This window comes from Megalobrama amblycephala, linkage group LG19, assembly GCF_018812025.1.
Source record: "Megalobrama amblycephala isolate DHTTF-2021 linkage group LG19, ASM1881202v1, whole genome shotgun sequence".
NCBI lineage: Eukaryota > Metazoa > Chordata > Actinopteri > Cypriniformes > Xenocyprididae > Megalobrama > Megalobrama amblycephala.
The window spans coordinates 347,261-360,170 of NC_063062.1; the positions used below are offsets into that span (position 1 = coordinate 347,261).

General features: G+C 43.7%; 1 protein-coding gene across 2 annotated transcripts in view; it reads left to right on the forward strand.

Moving 5' to 3' along the window:
• trpm7 (transient receptor potential cation channel, subfamily M, member 7) overlaps positions 1-12,095 on the forward strand; it is a 36,479-nt gene extending 24,384 nt beyond the window's left edge. For both annotated transcript variants that reach the window (XM_048169500.1, XM_048169499.1), the window contains exons 23-40: positions 256-388; positions 465-649; positions 1,543-1,675; positions 1,952-2,550; positions 3,735-3,829; positions 3,914-4,004; positions 4,399-4,478; positions 5,293-5,318; positions 5,433-5,458; positions 5,551-5,604; positions 5,748-5,792; positions 5,993-6,058; positions 6,294-6,577; positions 10,109-10,191; positions 10,371-10,576; positions 10,744-10,795; positions 10,903-11,009; positions 11,133-12,095. In XM_048169500.1, the coding sequence (XP_048025457.1) occupies positions 256-388; positions 465-649; positions 1,543-1,675; positions 1,952-2,550; positions 3,735-3,829; positions 3,914-4,004; positions 4,399-4,478; positions 5,293-5,318; positions 5,433-5,458; positions 5,551-5,604; positions 5,748-5,792; positions 5,993-6,058; positions 6,294-6,577; positions 10,109-10,191; positions 10,371-10,576; positions 10,744-10,795; positions 10,903-11,009; positions 11,133-11,263 (2,396 nt within the window). In that variant the 3' untranslated portion in view covers positions 11,264-12,095. The remainder of the gene's footprint in view (positions 1-255; positions 389-464; positions 650-1,542; positions 1,676-1,951; positions 2,551-3,734; positions 3,830-3,913; positions 4,005-4,398; positions 4,479-5,292; positions 5,319-5,432; positions 5,459-5,550; positions 5,605-5,747; positions 5,793-5,992; positions 6,059-6,293; positions 6,578-10,108; positions 10,192-10,370; positions 10,577-10,743; positions 10,796-10,902; positions 11,010-11,132) is intronic.
• The last annotated feature ends 815 nt before the right edge of the window (positions 12,096-12,910 follow it).

Here is a 12,910-nt window from a genome sequence, read left to right on the forward strand (position 1 = left end):
CCCACAATACCTTAGCAACCAGATAGCAACCCCTTGGCAACCACCCACAGTACCCTAGCAACCAAATAGCAATGATCTAAAACCAGTCAGAATGCCTTAGGAACCACATAGCAACACCTTGGCAACCACCCACAATACCCTAGCAACCACATAGCAATGCTCTAAAGCACCTCGCCATAGCAACACCCTGGCAACCACATAATAATGGTAGTGATGTCATTAGCATCAGTGTTCACATGTGACGTGTGTTTGCAGTGTGTGCAAACTCAAGTGAGGATCATGCTAAGGAGCTGTGTGCGACGGGCGTTTGGTTGACGCCGCTGCTGCAGGCCGTCTATCTGTTCGTCCAGTACATACTGATGGTGAACCTGCTCATCGCCTTCTTCAAGTGAGTGACCCGCCGCCCCGCCCGTGTTCTCCATAAGATGTTCGTCATGATAACTGACCGTGCCGTTCCTCCACAGTAACGTGTACCTGCAGGTGAAGTCCATATCTAACCTGGTGTGGAAATACCAGCGCTACCACTTCATCATGGCGTATCACGACAAGCCCGTCCTGCCGCCGCCGCTGATTCTGCTCAGCCACATGGCGTCTGTCCTGTCGTCCATCTGCAGGAAGAGGAAGAAGGACAGCAGCACCTACGGACCAAGTAACGTGCCTCCGCCGCACTTTGACTGGCTCCCTGCGGCTCCTTAAACACTCTTACATTCATTTGTATTAAATTTAAGGCCATAATCAGTCTTAAATATCAAAAATCGCAATATAGCTTGATGTCAGTATTATACTTCAGCACGTTTGAAAGTAAAAAAGCAGCACTGTTGCTCGTTCTAAAGGGCTTGTGGTTTGAGTTTCGCATTTATGTCTATAGATTGCTTATGATCTACTGTTGATGAATTAGTACAAAATTTAAAAATACAAATAAGTTGTGCACATTCCAAGCACCCTAATTGGGCTCAGGTGCAGGACAACAAAATAACAATAATGGAAAAAAGAAGGGTGATGTCCGCACACTGCTCCAATAACAGCTCCAAACAACTTTATTGATAGCGCAACGTATCGACCATCAGGTCTTCATTGGGCACATGTGTTATTTTGACATCACGCTTAGTTTTTCTATTATTACAATGTTTACCTTATGTTAGTATCATTCCTGCAAACTCGTCGCATTTCTAAAAAGCGCAGCTGCATTGTGAACAGGGGTCACAGGGGTAACCGCTATATTTCTGCTGTTCCATAATCGGCACCTGATGCAGAGATATATTTTAATATGAATTACACAGTATATTCTAAATGAAAAAATATAATTATATTTAAATATAAAATGATGAACCCCAAATTTCAGCTTTTAAAATGAGAGTCAAAATGATACATTATTATAAGGCCTGAGTTATTTTAAGTGTAAAGTTGTTTACATCGTCGTTTTTCATCTTGCTCTACCTGCCCGTATGGTATTAATTTTATTTGTGCAGAAAAGGACTTTAAAAGCTCTAAATTAGATCGTAAAACCCTGCGGATGCCGTTTGACTGTGTGTGTCTCCGCAGAGCTCTTCCTGACCGAGGAGGACCAGAAGAAACTGCACGATTTCGAAGAGCAGTGCGTAGAGACGTATTTCCACGAGAAAGACGATCAGTTTCACTCTGGGAGTGAAGAGAGAATCAGACTCACGTCCGACAGGTCTGGAAGATTTGTAACTTCACAGTAGTAAACAGGAAATAATGATCTATGATGCAAACTTCTACTTCTGCTTTAAGCAGCTATACTGAAAACAATAATGTCACTATATGAAGTTTTGTTCTCATATGATATTGTCAGTGCAGTCAAATAAGTAATATTACTGAATAGTCAACATTAAGTGGCTTTTAAACTGTAGAACTTTGGATAAGTATCTGCCCAATGCATGAACATAAATGTGAAACCTATTGTGATTCTGTAAATCTGTGTGTGTTTTAGGGTGGAAACGATGTGTGTGCAGCTGAAGGAGGTTGGAAACAAGGTGAACTTCATCAAGCGCTCTTTGCACACGCTTGATTCTCAAATCGGACACCTGCAGGACCTCTCGGCGCTCACGGTGGACACGCTGAAGGCGCTGACAGCCCAGCGCGCGTCTGAGGCCAGTAAAGTGCACAACCAGATCACGCGTGAGCTCAGCGTCTCCAAGAACCTGGTGCCCGATGTGACGGGACACTCGAAGTCGAGCGCGCTGGTGCGCTGCAGTGTGGGATTCCTGCCGCCCGCCGCCAGCATAGCGGAGTCGCTGTTTGGGGGCGGAGCCGAAGGGCTGCAGGGGGCGGAGCTTCCTCAGAGCCCGGACAGACGCGCTCCGTTCACGGCCGAGGCGGGATCCTCCAGCTGTGCCTTACCGCAGTCGCTCACGCGCACTCACTCCCACAGACGCTCCCTCCGTGAGCACGCGGGTCCCGCCAGCCTCGTCAGTGCGCCGGCAACCGCGGCTACATTCTTTGTCAGCACGCCGTCACACCTCGCCGACTCTCAGCACTCGGGGCAGACGGAGCCGTCGCACAGCGCCGTGGAGTTTGGTGCCTTCGTGGGTGAGTATGAGGAGAGTGTTGATGGAGGCCTGCCAGTGCTGGTCGTGAGTGAGCCCGAGTGTGAGGGATACGTGAATCATGCCTTCTCTGATGATGATGATGATGATGATGAGGTTAGAGTTCAAGACCGCACCACCGACCAGCCCGACAGAAACACGCCCCTCCCGGGTTTCCCTCGGGCCCCTGAGCTCCGGCCCCGGCGCTTCCAGAAGGACGGCCGCTGCAGACGCGCGCTGCACAGATTCAGGCAGAGAACCGGAGGTTTGGCTTCGGTCCACCACTGGGAATCAGGGATATATGACGCATAACCCCGCCCTAACCGTGACCCTTGACCCTCTGCATGCCCCTGTGTGTATTAAGGCCCCGATATACTCACGGCGAAGTTCTGTTTAGGGGTAAAAAGAAGTTAGAAATAGCTTTGCAGAGATGTAGTGTTAGCGAACATCCGCACATTTAGATGAACATGTGCTGCACTTTCCTCTCAATAACAAAATAAACACAACAAAAATGACAGCGGTGAGAAAACAGCAGTTAAGAAAGCATCTGATAATCTCGTCACGCTTATTTATATAGTACTTTATACAGTATTAAACATGAAAAATAGTGTCGCTCTCAATTAGAATAACAGCTTCAGTTTCTACTATAAAGCAACTTGTTTTTCTCACGTCTGACCTTGACGGACTGAACAGAAGAAATGAACCTGAGAAGAGTTACACCTCAAAGAAGGCAGAGCCTTAGAGCCACACCCACCTGTTACATCATCACCATGGACCAATGGTAGTTTGTAGGTTTTCTGGAAAGGTCTCTTTCGAAGCTGTTTCGAACTCCCAAGAGTTTTTGTCCTGATTTTGTTTGAAATGATGTTTGATTTTGTTTGAAGTATATCGGGGCCTTTAGAGAGGGTGAGACGGGTGACCTCTGACCTCTGGCGGTGGTTTCATCTCAACCGGTCGCTTTTTACTAAATGTCCCTCGGGAGTGAATAAAGTGCTGGCGTGTGTGTGTGAGATTGTGGTCGACTAACCCGGGCTGGTGCTGGTTAGGGGGTTTGGTTAGTGACGGGTTATTAAAGCTCAGTGTCATCAGAGGGAATCATTTAACATGGTGTCCGTGTAATCCACTGATCAAAACAGCTTAACGTGTGTATAAATGCCTTTGGACTCATTCTGCCACTTTCCTCTAAAGGTCACAAGGATGAGCCTGAAGGTCAGAAGTCGTTCCCTAAGGAGAGTGCAGTGAGCGGGCGGCAGTCGAGTCCGTCCAGAAAGGGTCGAGATGTGGTCAGTGTAGTTTTGAAAGCTAAAGATGCCAAGATTTCCTCCAGTGCGGCCCAATGCCGATGGATGATGTGTGTGTTTCCGCAGGCGGTGTCGCAGGGTCACATGCGGACGGTGAACTCGTACGCCGGTTTCACAGAGTTCGACAGAAACCCTTCGTTCCTGCATCCAGAGTCCAGTGAGTCCAAACAGCAGCGTTGCACAACATGAGTGAACACTGTAAACATTAACTCTGCTTCAGCAGCTCGCCGGTGACATCATGAGCACAGATCACACGCCACCTGCTGGCCTCTGAACTCTTTACACACACTTTACTCTTTAGTTTGCAGAATCCCTGACAGTCTTTCGTGAGCACTTAACCTCATCTGAAAAATAAAAATATATGCTTTCTCTTTCTAGCTTATATTACTCCAAGCAATGTCTGAAACTTTGTATTTTGAGCACTTCTTGTGTTTATTTGCCTCTTCACGATGAATTGCTTGCTGTATTCCACATGTGTAAGTCGCTTTAAATAACAGTGTCTGCAAAATGAATCATTTTAAGTGTGCGTCCGGTCTCTTTATCTGTTTCAGCGCTCAGTAAGCAGGAGAGGACGCGTGTGTCGCTGGAGGACGTCTCGCGCTACGAGGATCTGTCGGCCGCTCTGCTGTTGGTCAGTCAAACACACAATCAGAATGTTTAACACAAACTGGTGTAGAAACAATTTTCATCCAGAAATTGCTAGTAAATTTCACAATTAATTACACCAAGAAACAAAATGTTTAACTGATGTATTTAAAAATGTGTCTTTCATGTAGAAAGGGTAATTCAGTATTCAATGCAGTAATTCAGTCTCACTTCCTGCTGAACCTACATAACAATGTAACTAATTTGCATAATCCCTGCCTCTGGTCTTCATTGGCTGAACAGCGTCTCTTTGCCCCGCCCTCAATCACTGTAGTTGTATCTGAGACCGGAAGAGTTTGGTTCGTGTTGTTCATGTCGAGAAGACGCTGTGAATCAAGAGCTGAGATTCAGATATGATAATGAGCGTTTGGTTTCTGACCAATCAGAGCAGAGCAGCTCCCAGAAAGGCGGGGTTTCGAGAGACCGAATCGTTTCAGACACTGAGAGAAAAGAGCTGATGCTGCAGTGGATATTATGAGGAAATTAAAGTGTTTTTGATCTTGGATGAATGTGAACCTGTTGCAGGAGACTCTAAAACAACATTAGAAACCTTTAAATAGCATAATGGGGGCACTTTAAATGTCATATATAGTTATTTGTTAATTATATGTTTTTTGTTATTCACTCTGGTCTCGCCTTGTTGCTGACATGACGTGTTTAAATAATAAATGGCAGCAAGTAACACATTGAATTAAATGTGAAAAGACTGAAATAGTATTTTCTTGTAAAGCACAGTCCAATGATCTTTATTTACGACTTTGATAAATCATTTACACACAATGTTTGTCTTTTATTCTCAGGGTAAATCAGCTCAATCCAGCAAACTGTGAGTAACTGACATCATTAATTCATGTCATGCAGTGATTTTTATAAATGATTGTTGCTCAATTAATTCTTATGCTATAAATGATTTGTTTTGTTTTTTTTCCATTGTGTTCAGGAGTCCAGGAGAAGACATCTCAAACAGTGAGTGTTTCATCTCATCTACTGATCGGCAGAAACATCGTGACTGGACGTGTCTTTAGTCTAACCGCTGTGTGTGTGTGTGTGTGTTTCAGCTGCAGCGGGTCTGTACGCCGCCCGTCACACACACCTGGGCGCACGCAAGGACTGTAAGTCTGACCCCTGCTGGTCTGTCTCAGCATTGCACATACAGTGTGCTTCCCTTACACGTACAGTACTACGGTACACTGGTAATACTATGGTATTTTTGTGTTGTAATGCTCATTCTTTGCTCTGTGTGTCTGTGGAGCAGCGATCGGTTCTCCGTTCAAGCCCATGGAGAGTTATCAGTATTCAGGTCAGTTTTTTTGTCAATGTCCTGAAAGCATAAACGTGTCCTGATTTAAACCCGACCCACAATGCCTCACTCACTTAAACACAGACTGTAATGAGAGCCTCTAAACGTGTCATTTAACTGGCTGAGACATGGTGGTTTGGGTTTGAAGCTGACGTGACGTGTTCTGACATCATCCCTCTGTGTGTGTGTGTGTGTATCAGCGGTGGAGCGTAATAACCTGATGCGGTTGTCCCAGAGTATTCCATTCACCCCAGTGCCCCCTAGAGGTAAGGCACACTCCTGCCCTCTTGTCCCATCAGGCTTTGCTGTTTATTTCATGTAGTTCTGGGCGGTGTGACGCTAGAATGTGCACTGCTGATTTACATCAACAGAGTTTCTCACAGAGAAAGGGTTAGCGTGTGTTCACACCGCCCAGCCCTACTGTGTCTTACTGTATTAGCGATGCTGTGATGTGGTTGGTCGTGTTTCAGCGTGACATTCTCGTGTTTGCGTGTCGTGCAGGTGAACCCGTGACCGTGTACCGTCTGGAGGAAAGTTCTCCCAACAGCATCAATAACAGCATGTCGTCGTGGGCTCAGCGCGGCCTCTGCGCCAAGATCGAGTTCCTCAGTAAGGAGGAGATGGGCGGAGGCCTGCGGCGCGCGCTGAAGGTTCTCTGCACCTGGTCCGAATACGACATTCTGAAACCTGGACACCTGTACATCGTCAAATCCTTCCTACCTGAGGTGGTCAACACCTGGCAAACCATTTACAAAGAGGAAACAGTCCTACACCTCTGTCTCAGGGTACGAACACACACAACAGCATGCGAGAGAATCCAGTCTTGTTTTCATATATAGACCTCAGATTCCTTGTTACTCAGCTTTTCCAGGTGTTCATGTACCCAAACACTCAGCTCACAAGAGTTTTTAATAACAGCTTCTGTACATTTAAAGTTGCAAAAAATTGGAAGTGGCATCAAATACAGGTGCTGGTCATATAATTAGAATATCATCAAAAAGTTGATTTATTTCACTAATTCCATTCAAAAAGTGAAACTTGTATATTATATTCATTCATTACACACAGACTGATATATTTCAAATGTTTATTTCTTTTAATTTTGATGATTATAACTGACAACTAAGTAAAATCCCAAATTCAGTATCTCAGAAAATTAGAATATTACTTAAGACCAATACAAAGAAAGGATTTTTAGAAATCTTGGCCAACTGAAAAGTATGAACATGAAAAGTCTGAGCATGTACAGCACTCAATGCTTAGTTGGGGCTCCTTTTGCCTGAATTACTGAAGCAATGCGGCGTGGCATGGAGTCGATCAGTCTGTGGCACTGCTCAGGTGTTATGAGAGCCCAGGTTGCTCTGATAGTGGCCTTCAGCTCTTCTGCATTGTTGGGTCTGGCATATCGCATCTTCCTCTTCACAATACCCCATAGATTTTCTATGGGGTTAAGGTCAGGTGAGTTTGCTGGCCAATTAAGAACAGGGATACCATGGTCCTTAAACCAGGTACTGGTAGCTTTGGCACTGTGTGCAGGTGCCAAGTCCTGTTGGAAAATGAAATCTGCATCTCCATAAAGTTGGTCAGCAGCAGGAAGCATGAAGTGCTCTAAAACTTCCTGGTATACGGCTGCGTTGACCTTGGACCTCAGAAAACACAGTGGACCAACACCAGCAGATGACATGGCACCCCAAACCATCACTGACTGTGGAAACTTTACACTGGACCTCAAGCAACGTGGATTGTGTGCCTCTCCTCTCTTCCTCCAGACTCTGGGACCCTGATTTCCAAAGGAAATGCAAAATTTACTTTCATCAGAGAACATAACTTTGGACCACTCAGCAGCAGTCCAGTCCTTTTTGTCTTTAGCCCAGGCGAGACGCTTCTGACGCTGTCTGTTGTTCAAGAGTGGCTTGACACAAGGAATGCGACAGCTGAAACCCATGTCTTGCATACGTCTGTGCGTAGTGGTTCTTGAAGCACTGACTCCAGCTGCAGTCCACTCTTTGTGAATCTCCCCCACATTTTTGAATGGGTTTTGTTTCACAATCCTCTCCAGGGTGAGGTTATCACTATTGCTTGTACACTTTTTTCTACCACATCTTTTCCTTCCCTTCGCCTCTCTATTAATGTGCTTGGACACAGAGCTCTGTGAACAGCCGGCCTCTTTTGCAGTGACCTTTTGTGTCTTGCCCTCCTTGTGCAAGGTGTCAATGGTCGTCTTTTGGACAACTGTCAAGTCAGCAGTCTTCCCCATGATTGTGTAGCCTACAGAACTAGACTGAGAGACCATTTAAAGGCCTTTGCAGGTGTTTTGAGTTAATTAGCTGATTAGAGTGTGGCACCAGGTGTCTTCAATATTGAACCTTTTCACAATATTCTAATTTTCTGAGATACTGAATTTGGGATTTTCGTTAGTTGTCAGTTATAATCATCAAAATTAAAAGAAATAAACATTTGAAATATATCAGTCTGTGTGTAATGAATGAATATAATATACAAGTTTCACTTTTTGAATGGAATTAGTGAAATAAATCAACTTTTTGATGATATTCTAATTATATGACCAGCACCTTTATGTTCTTGCGTATTGTGACGTACATTTGAGTGTAAAGACCCATTCACACCAAAAACGTTAACTATAACACTAAGTATATTGGTGCATTAATGAAACTATATCAGCGTCCATACCAGTTTTCTCGTCTGTTGCTTTAAATGCTCATGCTCTTTAAAGCAGGATCAATTCTGATTGGCTGTCAATGTTTTTATCTTTCATCAGTGGAAAAAATAATTGCTCTGAAAGTGTTTCCAATGATGTGTCGTTATAGTTGTGGTTTGGACTCTGCTATACTTTATATTTAGAATCATTTTTAGAACTTACTGTTATCGTCCTTGGTGTGAACATTAGCTAAATTTCATGTTAAAAAACAGGTTAATTGATGAGATGTATGAAGCACAGCTCACACAAAAATAACTTTTGAAAAGCCTTCTGTTGGTCAGCATGGCGAATTTGCGTGACCAGCTTGAATATGAGTGAAATCTGCTTAGGCAACTTTTTCGCCCTCATGTGAAACACCCTATTCCTATTGGAATGACTGTTTCGCCGAGCAATGGTAACAGTGAAATGTCTCAGGTTATGCATGTAACCAAGGTTCCCTGAGAAGGGGAACGAGACACTCTGTCCGAAGACACTTTGGGAAACGCCTTCAGCATGACCGGTGTCTGAAGCACGTGATTCAAACGTGACAATGTCAGTGGTGGGCGACAGCCCGTGACGTGGCTACATGTGCGATCGTTGAGTACAAGATGGCACCTGTAGTACACCGTCAACAACTTTGTTGTCTGAATGAGACGTGACCAGGTATACCCGAAGCATGGCAGCGAGACACAGTGTCTCATTCCCCTTCTCAGGGAATCATGGTTACATGCATGACCTGAGACATTCCCTTTCAAATGGGAACTCGCACTGCATCCAAAGACACCATGGGGAACGAGTACCCACTCCACCATGCTGAGGGAATAACCGCCTATGGTTATGACAAGCACAAAGAAGGCTCAACGGACTTAGATGCCGGAAACCAATCCCTCACTCAGGTCAAACATGGAACTGTCACTATTCCCTAAGGCTAGAACCTAGGCTCATGCCCTATGCAAGGGAAAAACCCATACTGGGGCAAGCAAAATTACTTTTAAGGAAATACAGGCAAAGTGAAACATGAGTTTTTTCGCCTTGTCACTATACTAGGGTGATCTGGGGCCTGTTTCAGAAAGGAGGTTAAGTGAGAACTCTGAGTATGTTAACCCTGAAATGAGGGAAACTCTGGGTTTTCTGTTTGAGAATGGGAGGTATGTCAAACCTGAGAAAGCAGGGTAAGTCAAGCCTTTTTCTGAAAGAGAGGTAACTCTTACTCAGAGTCAGTTACCATGGCCACGTCACGGGCTGTCACCGGCCAATGACATTGTCGCGTTTGAATCACATGCTTCAGACGCCGGTCACGCTGGAGCCGTTCTTCGGACGCAATGAGAGTTCCAATTCGAAAGGGATCCAGCTTAATGGATTATTGACAAAGAATAAATGTAGGGCGGGACTTGGTTCTATGCATCAGCTGTTGATTGGATGTTGAGATGTGGGCGTGGCACTCAAATCTAGCCAGATGGATGTGAGCTAGCAGGGGTGGGGTTTAAGCACAGTAAATGATTGGAGAAGATCCAGTTAAGACATTTTGATTCTTGAAGTTTTAAGAATGAGCAAACGAGCGTTAATGACTGTGTGTGACTCCACTGAGCGTGTGTTTGTGTGTTTCTGTTCTGAACAGGAAATTCAGCAGCAGAGAGCGGCTCAGAAACTCACGTTTGCCTTCAATCAGATCAGACCCAAAACAATCCCATACTCACCCAGGTACTGATCACACACTTACATGCCTAGAGATTATGAAGCCCTACATGATCACTGAAAACAAACACCAGTTATCTTTCCAGTTGAGGATGTCGCTGAACATTCGTCTCCAAACACACCCAGATGCGAGTGCATTTTCCACGAGTGTGTTGAAGCTTGATGCCGGTGTGTTTTGTGTGCAGGTTCCTGGAGGTGTTCCTGCTGTACTGTCATTCTGCGGGTCAGTGGTTTGCCATTGAGGAATGTATCACTGGAGACTTCCGCAAGTTTAATAACAACAACGGGGATGAAATCGTCCCAACTAACCTTCTGGAAGAAACCATGCTGGCCTTCAGCCACTGGACGTATGAATACACACGCGGAGAGCTGCTCGTGCTGGACCTGCAGGGTTTGTGTCTCGAACCGCTCAAATTACACCATTTTTTGACTTGAATAATTTGTCTAAGTGCTACAACACAAGTAGGAGCTTGATATTTCTGTTAAACCGAGTGTGTTTCTGTAAACGTGTTGAAATGACGGTCTGTACGTGACTGATCTCTCTCTGTCTCTCTGCAGGAGTCGGTGAGATTCTGACAGATCCGTCGGTCATTAAGAGCGGAGAGAAAGGGTGAGTTTTCCAACTCTGTCTGTAGTGCGAGAGAAAACTAAAAGAAAGAAAATAATGCCTATTTTAAGAGTTTATTAATTTACTTTTTATGTATTTGAATGCGACAGGTCTTACGATATGATCTTCGGTCCTGCAAACCTCGGCGACGACGCCATTCGAAACTTCCGCGCCAAACATCACTGCAACTCGTGCTGCCGAAAACTCAAACTTCCAGGTGAGATGAGCAGAATAATGTTGGATTGTGATTGTACTGTTTAGTATTTTTTTCCTACTATGGAAAGTTTTAACTGAAAACTACAGTTTTAAAGGAGCTTTTCGTGTGTTTGTTTGTTGTCAGACCTGAAACGGAACGACTACACCCCAGATAAACTCACGCTGCAGCACGACCCCTCCGAGGGCCCGTCCCACTCGCCGCCTACAGGGGGCGCCACTAAGGAACAGCGCCCATCCATGCGCTTAATGCTGTGAGCCGCACGCACACAAACACACTCCTGCAGGGCTCGCATTGCTGAAAACGGTCTTCGCATTGTCCCGAGTAGCGCATGATACAAGAAACAAAGACACGGTGCGCGTTTGCGTGTTTTGTGCGTGATTTTTATGCCGTTACGTTGAGAATGAGTCACCTCTGAACAAATGAACAGATGCAACTTAGATGTTTTAATAAGTCACATTTTATCCTGTACAATTATAACAGGGATTGTCATCTTTTAAAAGTATTTTTTAAGATTTTTATGTCTGTATAAAATTATAAAGTGGTTAATAACTGGTACATTATCACTGTATAGTTAAATATTTATTCTAAACTACAACAAGTTGCCTTGTATAAAATAAAGCAATTTTACATGTGATGTCCGTCACTTTTTGGAAAGAACACTTGCTTATGATACTATTATCAGATTTTGTACAGAGCTGTATGCCAACAGAATGTTTTTATGTACAGAAACACACATGTGGAGAGCTGTATGAATGCATTTATGTTTCAGACTTCATTTATGTTTGAATCTCGTGTAGATTATGGGCAGATTGCAATGCAAATGACAGCGCAGTGTGTGTGATTTCACTGTGCTGACCACTGAAACCAGTCCACACAATCAAGACTCGAGTTTATTATGTTACAGCGGTACTTTTGTCATTTATTGTCGTTGGAGTATCGTGTGAGAGTGTTAATCTAGTGTATCTCATAGATACATTTATCTGGCACGATTCTATCAGCTGAAACATGAGAATATTTGATGCTGGTGATATTAATGGATCTGTAAACATTTTTTACTGTATATTTAATAAAACACTGAAAAAATCATCTAAAGGTCACATGTTTCCTCTCACTGTAACACTCTTATTTTAGGTGTCTTTGTGATTTATGTTTATGATGTGTGTTTAAAAGCTTAAAGAGTGTAAATTACACCTAGCTTATCTATACTGCACACCTTCACCTAAAGAACGAACTTCATCAACAGTCGTGAAGCTCGACATGCTCAGTTATTGTCCCTGCTGTGAATAGGCCTTAAAACTTAATAGTTATAATAATCGTCATATGGTCCTTGGTGTGAACGAACCTTTAAGGCACTTTAACACCAAGGACGATAAAGATATAACTCTAAAAATCATTCTAAATGTTAAAAAAATAGAAGCGAGCACACTATAACGATAACGAAACAGGAACAATATAGTTGGAATCACTTTTAGAACTACTTTTTTTTTTTTTTTTTTTCAGCTGTTGAATGATAAAAACATTGACAGCCAATCAGAATCTGTTCTACTTTAAAGAGCGCGAACATTTAAAAAAGGAACGTTATCGTGTGTTTTTGTGGACGCTACAGTTACCGTTATATCGTCCTTACTGCGAACAGGCCTCTTTGAATATTACTCACAAAAACGGCAAACGTTTTCCAAACTAACTTTTTTTTGTGTGGAAAAAGACCCTAGTTTTAACAGCATTTTAAAAAGAAAGTCAAACAGATGCGCGCGAATAGTTTCGTAACCATAGCAACCGTAGACCTCGCGAGCGCTGTCCATTAAGATCAGAGACGCTACAGAAAAAAAATATTAGAGATGTCGTTATTTATTTATTTTAGTGCGTTGTTTACAAAGTCTCTGTGAAAATTGGCGATTAAA